The 10,285-nt window shown below is 43.2% G+C and overlaps 6 protein-coding genes across 6 annotated transcripts; 3 read left to right on the top strand and 3 right to left on the bottom strand.

Moving 5' to 3' along the window:
* Positions 1-1,641: 1,641 nt before the first annotated feature.
* DI09_145p60 (uncharacterized protein) lies at positions 1,642-1,893 on the bottom strand (the record flags this gene model as incomplete). The annotated part of the gene is made up of 1 exon (XM_013383658.1): positions 1,642-1,893. The coding sequence occupies one exon, from the start codon at positions 1,891-1,893 to the stop codon at positions 1,642-1,644; it is 252 nt and encodes an 83-aa protein (XP_013239112.1).
* A 682-nt stretch (positions 1,894-2,575) lies between these two features.
* On the top strand, positions 2,576-3,772 carry DI09_145p50 (uncharacterized protein; the record flags this gene model as incomplete). The annotated part of the gene is given in 5 exon segments (XM_013383657.1): positions 2,576-2,592; positions 2,638-2,828; positions 2,857-3,077; positions 3,093-3,341; positions 3,365-3,772. The coding sequence occupies 5 exon segments, from the start codon at positions 2,576-2,578 to the stop codon at positions 3,770-3,772; spliced, it is 1,086 nt and encodes a 361-aa protein (XP_013239111.1).
* A 125-nt stretch (positions 3,773-3,897) lies between these two features.
* On the top strand, positions 3,898-6,021 carry DI09_145p40 (uncharacterized protein; the record flags this gene model as incomplete). Its single annotated transcript, XM_013383656.1, has 1 exon — positions 3,898-6,021. The coding sequence occupies one exon, from the start codon at positions 3,898-3,900 to the stop codon at positions 6,019-6,021; it is 2,124 nt and encodes a 707-aa protein (XP_013239110.1).
* A 141-nt stretch (positions 6,022-6,162) lies between these two features.
* On the bottom strand, positions 6,163-7,443 carry DI09_145p30 (uncharacterized protein; the record flags this gene model as incomplete). Its single annotated transcript, XM_013383655.1, has 5 exons — positions 6,163-6,558; positions 6,618-6,971; positions 6,995-7,135; positions 7,163-7,296; positions 7,326-7,443. 5 exons carry the CDS (start codon positions 7,441-7,443, stop codon positions 6,163-6,165), a joined length of 1,143 nt encoding a protein of 380 aa, XP_013239109.1.
* Positions 7,444-8,080: 637 nt separating this feature from the next.
* Positions 8,081-8,365, top strand: DI09_145p20 (uncharacterized protein; the record flags this gene model as incomplete). The annotated part of the gene is made up of 1 exon (XM_013383654.1): positions 8,081-8,365. One exon carries the CDS (start codon positions 8,081-8,083, stop codon positions 8,363-8,365), a length of 285 nt encoding a protein of 94 aa, XP_013239108.1.
* Positions 8,366-8,557: 192 nt separating this feature from the next.
* DI09_145p10 (uncharacterized protein) lies at positions 8,558-9,367 on the bottom strand (the record flags this gene model as incomplete). Its single annotated transcript, XM_013383653.1, has 3 exons — positions 8,558-8,575; positions 8,604-9,225; positions 9,249-9,367. 3 exons carry the CDS (start codon positions 9,365-9,367, stop codon positions 8,558-8,560), a joined length of 759 nt encoding a protein of 252 aa, XP_013239107.1.
* Positions 9,368-10,285: the final 918 nt, after the last annotated feature.

The following is a 10,285-nucleotide window of genomic DNA, read 5'->3' as shown; positions in this document are numbered from 1 at the left end:
TCTACCTATGCATGCACTTGTCTACCTATGCATGCACTTGTCTACCTATGCATGCACTTGTCTACCTATGCATGCACTTGTCTACCTATGCATGCACTTATCTACCTATTTAGGAGGCAACAATAAAAAGGAGGGATGTCAGAATTAAAAAGCTCGGTTTGAAGTTCATCAAAAATCAGAACTAATTGTATTCATCATTCAAAAAATGGTTTTTAAAAATGGCTTGTACCAAGTAAGCCTCATTGAGTTAGCAGAAATCACTTTCCGCCCATCGCATTACTATCAATATGACGAGAGGATGCCAAAGGCACCAAACGCAATTAAAGCGCCACTCTTTCAGTGAAACCATGTGAAACACGGCCGTCCGAGGACTTTCCCCAAAGCACACCCCCAAACGGGACCGGCTTCGTAGCGATGTTTGATACAAGCAAACACCCAAAATTTCAACCCAATTTATGCATGCACGGCGTTAGTGTTCCAGAACATTCTTGCAAATGCGACAAGTTCAATTTTTATTTTGTTTGTTTAAATGAAAACACTGTATATTTAAAAAATTGCATAGCTGCACTATCACTGCATATGCCCAAAGAAGGTAGGCATGCAGAGCAAATATTAGAAAGCCGAACAAAAAGTAAAGTTCGTACTCCAAAAACCTAAAATCAAGCATTGGATGAACTCTCTACCTGCTCCAAAAGTTTGCCAAAATGGAGCCCACGCCGATGGGGATCATCAAAACCGTAAAGTAGGGGAACGGAGATGCCGTGACATGGGACAAAATGATTTTAGTGGTCATTCTTCCAAAAACAAGTGCAAACGAGCAGATATAAATTATTGGGTATTTAACGTATGCCAAAGAATATGCGCCACTGGCCCAGAAAAAAAAGCACCCCGAAAAATAGAGGATCGGGAACAGCGACAAAAGTATTCCCAGGCGCGACGATGAGGGCTTGCGCTTCAAAATCACAGAAATGATGCTAAACATAAGGAGAGATTTTTTACCAAGACGGAAGCTGATACGTAAAAAAGAGAAATACTAAAAGATAGTAAGCCGCATCTAGGCGAGTCAATTCAAGCGTCGAATGCCCATAGGTCAACGTATAAAAGGGCATTTTCCAAAAGGAGATTCCTAATATCATAAAACGAGCCGTACCATAGACAGCCGTGGTTAGAAACATCGAAACGCTGATGATTATTCCCTCAGTAGGTCCGTTAATGTATCCCAGGTTTAGGCATCCAGTATGGAAGGTATCCCACGTGCATAGGAAAAACGAAGCAACAAGAATCAATGGAAAGCCAATGAAAAACAGATCCCCTCCTATGCCAAGGCTGGCGATCTGCATTGCGTAAACAAACTAAACCGATAAGAAAGACCGCCATTACGTTGACGCACAGCGCATCACAGCCGTGGTCAAACAATTCCCCAAGTGCGGACGAAGAGTTGGTTCGTCGAGCCTGTTTACCGTCCACATTATCAAATGTCGAATTTAACCAAACACAAAGAGCAAAAATGAAATATACAAAGCTGTGCGTTTCTGTTTTCAAATCAGGCGACACCATCGACAAAAGAACCACGCCAAAAATGGTAAAGAAAAACCCAGATAGCGTAATCACATTGGGTCTACATGTATTAGCACGCAAAAATTACGCCATCCACATGGGGAAAAACTCTGCAGCCCAGTTCCAATAATGCTTCAAAACATAATTGGCGATAAAGGAATAATCCTTCGACTTGTACGAATAGTTTTTTAAATTTGACAGTGAAAGCCAAGGGATTTCAAGCCCAAAGAATCGCAACACCAAAGGCAATGGTGCTGGCGACCGATCCTCCTCAACAGGCTTTTTCGCCATTTCTTTTCGAACTGCTTTGCTGGAATTGATCTGACGCGGATTCATCAATGGGATATGTTTGATCAATAAAATTTAAAATCCAAATTTTCAATTTTAACAAGTTCGTGATGTCTTCCGCCTGTGTTGTTGAAATGAAACCGGTTAACGACGCTCCACCGTTAAACGCAAATATCCCTTGCTCTGCTGGGGAAACTTGTAACGGTGATACCAATATCGAACGGGCAATCGCTAAAGGTACCCTATTTTGCTTTATTGGTAGAAATTCGCCACTGTCTTTGTGAATTGGACCTTTACATGCTTTCATGTGAGGAAGATCATATGGCAAAAATTCTTTCCGGTTTGTACAGTTTGAAAAAACTGATTTTTACTCTCAATTGCCCCAAAAAACTTTGTCAAATCTTACAGGAAATCAGTATGCACGGCTTTGCTTAATGTTTAGCTGATGAACTTCCACTGAGCCGTTCTTCGGTCCAGTTTCTACTCTGCGGACTTGGTGATCAAGAGGTCAGCGGAAATTTATCGGAAGAAAAGTTCTGTGGGTCACTGCTATTTCTCGGTCTTTTGGTGTCCTTCAGCCTATTAAACATGCAGAAGATCAACCCCTCCAAGGAGTTGAATAGAAAGGCATGCCTTTTTACCTTTTTTCTTTCAAAATTTGTATTGACCGTAAATCGCAGGGAACTTGACACCTTCTCGGCAAAGCTATTTTATTTAAATTCGCTTGCATATGAAAGAGCTGGCCTTGTAAGGCCTCTTTTAAAGTACCACAATTGGCCATTTACTTTGTAGAAATCTGCTGCTCGCATTTAGATCCTTTTGTGTTCGCGGAGACGAGGCTTGTCAAGCTCAACTGATCAATCTTATTCTTCGTTGCTACGTTCTACTAAATGATTACGAACAAGCAGCTGCGTTTGTGTCCCGAACAACATTCCCGGAAAAGGCAGACAATAATCAACATGCTCGCCATCTTTATTATTTGGGTATTCCATAGCTTTTGAATCATGGTAGGCCTCATACATGCCGTGCGAGGGTCTTATCATGTTGCGGCAGATCTGCTAAACGAAAGTGTCCGACGTGGCCCTCAGTCTTCGTCTGTTGCCATTGGGTTCCAGCAATCGGTGCAAAAGCTACTTGTGGTCGTGCTTCTTTTGGCTGGAGAACTTCCAGAACGGTCTTTGTTTGAAAAGAGCACAATTTTGGAGCAATCCCTGCAGCCATATTTTAGTTTGGTACAAGGTCTCTAGTGCCTAGCTTTATCATTAGTTGTCAGAAAGGGAGACATTTCGCTTTTCGAGCAGACAATGTCCAAATTCAGGTTGAACTATGAAAAGGATAAGCTGATCGATCTTGTCGTCAGGTATTGCCAAGCCTTTTTTACGTTCAGATTGAGAAACTGCGTGATTAGAGCCGGATTGCGTTTGGTCTCTTTAGCGTATTCTCGCATTTCTCTTGGTGATATTGCGTTGAAGCTGCATATCAACTCGGAAAAAGAGGTAATAACCACCCCATTAAACAGCAGTTGGAATTTCTTATTGTTCAGGCAATATCCGATGGCATACTGAAGGGCAACATTGAGGACGGGGTTCTTTTGACACAGCCAACTTCCAACGTCTATGCCACTTCTGAGCCCCAAAAGACTCTGGCCTCAAGAACTGTCTTTTGCTTGAAGGCAAAAGGATCTGCTCAAAGTGCCCTGCGCTATCCCCAGGAAACATATACAGAAGGCCTAATGGCCACTCAACTTTCCTCCATCGGCGACAAAGAGGGCGATAATGGAGCAAATCCTTCTAAAGGCGGCAAGTCGAAAAGTTCACAAAAAGATTCCGATATTAATTCTGAGAACGACGAGGACGAGGATTCAATGATATTGGGTGCAGACGATGCTGCCGACGACGATGGCTTCGATAGTCAAGATTTCATTTGATTGGTCGAATAATAAATTCACCAAAATTGTCCGATTCGTCCGAATTTAAATTTAATTCACCTTTGTTCCAATTGTTTGCAATGTCTCTCTAGATAGCGATGGCTCACGGACATTCTCACTAGGCCATGGTTGTGAATCCTTTTAGCAAGTTGTTCCCTAAACCTAAAGACAGCAAATATGCCATACCGGAAAGTTCCGAACTTCAAAGCAACTCGCCTAAGAAGGAAATCCCCTTAATTTCTTTATCGGCATCGAAAAATGCAGCTTCCGAGCCAAAAAAAGACACCCCCGCTGCTTCTTCAAAAAAAGAGCCAGATCCAAAACATGCCGCCAAAAAACACGCAAAAGCACCCATCATTCTAAGCCCCGCTTCAATATATATTCCCATATGCTATCTTGTTGGATGTATTATGATTTCCGTAAATTTTCTCGTGCTTAGCGCATGGAATTTCTTCTATTTTTCCCTGAAAAACGATTGGAACGAAATTACATATGCAATCACAGGATACGTTACTGGGTATCCCTTGCCGTATGCTTCGCTGATTTGGTGTGCAATTTGGATTTTTTGGGCATATACGGGTCTGCTTTTCTACTTTCACCCGATTCGCAAGTTTTGGATTTCCTCTTGGAGGCCCAGAAATGAAAATGCTACGGGTATCCATGCAGCCAAAATTAGGATGTCAATTGGATATTTTCATTTTATCGTCAACATTGTGATTTTGATTGCCACCCTTGGCGCTGCTCCAATTTTGGTTTGGCGGTTTGCACCGCAGCTATTTATGGCGCCTGTGCGACTGTTGGAATCTTTTCTTCCGCCAACCTTTCTCGTTGTTCAGTCGTTATATGCCGTTGCTGGTCTTCCGCTTTTGCTAGCGTGGTCATCAGCCCTGTCTCATGCATGTAAATATAATCCCAACGAAAGGTCGCCTCCTTGCTCTATGTCGATCAGGGGAGTCAGAGTATTAAGTCTATTGACAGTCGGGACGTTCGTCATATGGGGCGGTGCCGTGTTTTTTTCATCCCTCCCGCTGTGGTTCGATTCTGCCCATTTTCTCAGCGGGGATGAACTTCCCCCGAAGCCAAAGCTATTTGCTCATCGTGGATTGACAGAGGGAGGCATTCCGGAGAACAGCATTTCTGCATTCAAGGCTGCACTGGAGCATTCAGAGGTTTTTGGCATAGAGACCGACGTGACAATATCGAATGATGGAATTCCGTTTTGTTTTCACGATGATTTGCTATTAAGAACTACAAATATCAGATCTGTATTCTCAGATCGAAGCTCAAATGCAGCCGAAAGCTTTTCCATGCAAGATTTGGAACAATTAACTCTTTTGGGTGCAACGGAGGGCGAAAAAATCCCCACATTCAAGGCTGTTCTTGAGCTTCTCGTCCAATATCCCAGTAAGAGGATAATTTTTGATCTTCGCTCACCAAAAGCTCAGGACCATCCCTTTAAGGGCAAGCACAATGATCTCGTTCAATCTGTAATCGAGTCCGTTCCCAATGTTTCGCCCCAGGTGGTGTTGCTCAATGTGAAGCCTTCGCTAGAGAATGCGTTTCCAGCGTCCCCTTCAGCCGTTAACTATGAGGTTGCCGATCTTATTTCAAAGGGGGGATCGGTTGCGAAGAAAAAAGAAGCTTCAATTAAAATTGGGGACAAGTCTGCTGCATTAATGGGGAACCTCCCGGCGCCCTCAAGCAAAGGGCTGAATGTGGAGTATTTTGTCTCTACTCAAGCGATCCGAAGCGTGCGTGGCCTGCCACCGCCCACCCAAAGCCTCAAGGCATGGAAAAAGGGATGGAGTGGGCTGGTGAAGAAGGTAAAGGCTTCGTTAGCATTGCATCCAACAAAATCTGAAAATGATGCTGTTAAAGAGCCAAAGCCATTCTGGATGTGTATGTATGTTCTCAATGAAAAGTATCTTTACTCGCAGGCATGGTGCCTCGGTGTGGATGCTGTCATCACAAATACAGTTGGCAAGTTTTCCGATTTACCAGAGCCAATCTGGTGGGTCCCAAAGTCCAAAATGCACTATTACCCCTTGATAGGATTTGTTGGGGGCGCCGTATTCCTGTTCTGGGTTGTCGTCTTTATGTTGCTAAAATTTTTTGGCTGTGTTGGCGCCGTGTTATCGTGCATATCTTCAATATTTTGTTGTTGCGCAAAATCGAACAATACCCGCCGTCCGACGTCTGGAGCCAATTGCTGTTTATTCCGCTCGTGTTCACAAGCGCCTCCTGTTTAACATTTATATAGTATTTGAATGCCCCCCCCTCTCCCGAAGAATATCCATCGATTGCAACAATAATTTCCGCGAATAAAAAGATCAAAGTTTACCTTTATTTGAAACAAAACTTTGGCCTTGGTGTATATAGCTACCGCCTACTTAATGGTGGGAAAAAAGGGCTCTGTCTGCACCTTCTGATTGTTGGTCCGGCACCTTCTTTAACAGAGCAGAATGGTAAGACTTTGCCATAGTTATTTGGCTGTTTAATGTTGCCGAGGAAGCAGCTAGTGAGTTTATGGGATTGATGGAAAAATATCCCTTCAATTCCAATAGCGTATCTGGGCAAAGGCTTGGATCGGTTGGCCTGGCAACGGCTGAAGAGTGGGCTGCAGGAATAACAGACATCGACACCTTTGCTTGCAAGTAATGGTGCCAAGAAAGCAAAAAGAGAGGCGCATCTCTTCCAACCTTTAAATAGCGCAGAAACTCTGCTGATCTTCCAAGACCTTGAAGCAGTCTGCCAAACAGAAAAGCATCGCCTCGAAGGACTCTCAGCTGAAAATTAGCAAATCAAAATATGAGAAATGGAAAAAGGAAAAGGGAAAATCCACTACCTTTTTAGCAATCTGTTGATCCAGATCCGCAAGGGCCAAATTGTATGCCTTGGAAAGCTGTTCTCTGATTTGGGAGGCATTTGAAAGGATAACCTCTGCCTTTGCTTGGACGCGGTTGAATTGCTTAAGAACCGATTTGCGCCCCTCATCGATGATAGGGTCTGGGCTGTTGGAAGCAGAAACAACGGAGGCATATGCTTCTGGAACGGAAACCAAAGGATGCTCAGCTGCATCGCCACTGGAATGGTGACCAATCATTTTACAAGAAAGGCAAACAACCACATGGCAGGTGGGGCAAAAAAACTCTGCAAGACGCTCTGGATGCAAGCGGCAGTTGACGATGCAATGGAGGCCCTGGCGTTACCGTTAAAAAATACCTTTTCAAGTGGCATTCGGGAATGTCTAGATGCCAGCTTTGAAGCATGTATCTCCTTGTCGCACAGTGCACAAAGATGAGCTGTATCTGCTTGGCAATACATGACGGCCTCTGCTTTCTCGCAGTTTTCGCACGAAAGGGTCTACATTTATCCCACATGCTGGAATACCTGGCGAGATCGTTTCTCCTCTTGAGGATCCCATTCAACCTCCACAAGATAGAGCGGTAAAAGTAGCTGTCTATCTTTAATGACATACTCGACGGAAGCCGGAATAGATTCTTCAGAACAGAAAGCGAGCGAATCTAAATTTAATGGATGTCGTCCCGCATACACGGTGGCTCCTTAGATAGCATTTCATCAATAAAAAGAGATTGGTATCCTTCTGGAATCTCCTTCAGCTCATCTGCACTAGAGCAACAAAAAGAGCGCCCAACAGCAGCCTTGCACATAACAAGACGGCCAGAATAAATGCCATCTGCACTTTGGTTAGCCAAAGCAAATAAATGCCTTTCAATGGCAGCAGGTTGGGTAGCGTAATCGCTCCAACGGAGAATCGAAGTCCTGGCAATGAGTTCTCTGAAATCTGAAAGTGCGGATTGATAAGTTCATCTTCTAGCCCCTTTGTGGAGGGCGCATTGGTGAAATGCGACTCCGGAATCCATGTTTCCAAGACCACAGGGGTATTCTATTGTTGAAGGGCAGAGGCATACCTTGGATTTGCTCTCAAAGCCGTTCTGGAGCGATGGATGGATCAACTGAAGCACTCGCTTGACACGAAGCGTGGACGCCATTGCAAGCGCTTGAAGAGAATATTCTAGCTGGCAAAATGTGGTTGACGAGTGTGCTAGCGTTATAAGCTGCGGCTGGCAAACGCTTGGCATTTTAAAATAAAATCCAGGGGACAAGCAAATCAAAACAAAGAAATTTATCAATGAATGAGGACATCGATAATTGATCAAAAGTCGTATTGCCGTCTGTGTTTGGTCCGCAACTTTTGGAGTGCAATTAAAATGTTATGTTCGGCTTTTAAATTTGAGCCGCTCCTCAAGATGGACTTGAAATTCTTTTTTGATTTCGCATCATAGTATGGAGGATCACATCCCCAATCAGGCATGCCCACTTACTCCAATAGGAGCGGATGTGCACGCGAGACAACCTAGAATCGGCGTTCGAGATCATTCTCAAAGTGAAGACGATCCATACGAGGCTGCACTAGACAAGACCGGATGTAATGAGTTGAATGAAGCCCTATTGGAATGCTACTACGATCATAAGGACTGGCGTAAATGCCAGCCCGAAGTCCTGGCGTTTAAAACATGTTTTGAGGCATATCAACGCAACGCTAATAGAAACAGCGAATTTACTGGTTAATTAAATCTTCATATAACGGCGATCTTTTGCCTGGCCATGTTGTAAATTCAGGTTTAGCGGCAGCTAGCTGTTCAAAGTGCGCTCTTCTTGATCAATAAAGTTGCAAGTTTTGATTATCGATGTTAGAAATTCTTTCAGCTCAGAAGCAGCTTCACTATCCAACATTTTTATGTATTCTACGCGAGGGGTAATTTAAAGGTCAACTCCTACCTTTGACGGTGCCATATATTTCATTTACCTGATGAGAGCCCTCTTGCATAAGCAACGCCACAGCTTCGAGGATGACGTTGGTGTGCCGAGGTTGCTTTGAGGGCGGTTCTTCAGAATGCGTACTATCATGGTCGTTATGAGATATCAAAAGTAAAAGTGAGCAGTCGATCAGCTGCAACACAAATGAACCTTGGTCGAGCAGGGAAGCATCAATGGTGGGGTCTTCATATTGTAGCTTTGCCATTTTTTCCTGCAATAAATTGCGGTTGTACTCCCTGATTTCAAATATTCGTCTCAGTTTTACAAAGCTATTTTCAGTAATTTTGGAAGTGATTCGGCGAACACAAGTTGCATCATCCGACAAGTTGGTCAGCAACGAAAAAAGAATGCAAAAGAAATACTCCTGGATGCTTCCATCTTCGTCTCCGGTATCAAGATCCCCATCTACCAATTCAGACCCCAAAAAGAAAGGAGACAACAAAGGAATAAACAAATATTTTAGACCGCCTTCATTGATGAAAAATAGCCCCAGCTCTTTTAGAGATTTAGATATCTTACACAAAGGGGGGCTTAAACAATACGACAACAACTTGAGAAGCCTCTCCTGTTGTGAAAATGCCTTTTCTTTGTCTTGAGTAGAAAGGGATAGCCTAAAAGTTAGGGCACAACATACTTGAAAAGATCGATAACAGTGGTGACTACAAGCCGTAAGCGCTCATGATCCCTAACCGCCTCGTCAACAAGGTAGTCGCATATGCAATCAAAGACATTCTCTGTAAACTCGCCATCCATCGAAAACACGGTCTAAGGAGGCAATAAATCGAGATGTCATTACTTGTAGGTGACACAAGAAGGGCTCAAAAGCTAGACAACCAAATGTTTTCTTTAGCTCCTGGCTGGACCGCAAGGCCAATGGCAGCAGCTCTGCCACATACTCATCAACTTCTGAAATGTTCACCTTTTCTTCGGAATTTTTAACTTTTACAACCACCGAATCTATGGCCATCATGGAAGAGGAAAAAAAGCCGAAAGAAATGTAAAAACGATCAACAAAATTGAACGACAATGCTTCCTGGTGATGGATGTCGCATAAATTTTGCATCAATAGAAATTCTTCCACCAGCTTTAGCGATAAAAATGTAAGCGACTTTGTCTCCTTTGGATTAAAGGGCGAGGAGTTTAGCAAACGGGTAACAAGAATAGACAACGTTTCCAGAAGGCCATTTTGATTCTAGCTATAAAGATTTTAAAATACCAATTCCTCGTACAGAGAAATAATTGCAGGCAGATACTCAGAAGCATTTGGGACAATGCCGCTGCAAAGTTTGTCGTTTTCAAACAATATCGAAATTAAATCAAGTACCGAATATACAATCTCGTATCGATACAAAAATGGGGATAAAATGCTCGCTACAATGGTCGAACCTCCCTTAACACGGATAAACTCGGCAATGCATGGTGTGTTTTCTGGCAATGTCAAATGCTGTAAAGAATATAGCGACAAAAAAAGAGACTGAAGAATATTTGACTTGGAGGTGCTTGTAAAATAAGTAAAATAATGAAAGTGTACCTTGATATAGAGGAAGTGGCCATCGAGGACTGCGTAAATTCCTCATATGAGAGAGTATTTTTCTCGATTCTCAGCACCAATTCGCCTATTTGATGCGATTTTAAAATCATAAAAAACGAGGCTAGCAGGGCTCGAACCTG

The sequence above is a fragment of the Mitosporidium daphniae genome (genome assembly GCF_000760515.2).
Source record: "Mitosporidium daphniae strain UGP3 chromosome Unknown contig-145, whole genome shotgun sequence".
Taxonomy (NCBI): domain Eukaryota; kingdom Fungi; phylum Microsporidia; genus Mitosporidium; species Mitosporidium daphniae.
This window is presented reverse-complemented; position numbering and strand designations above follow the sequence as displayed.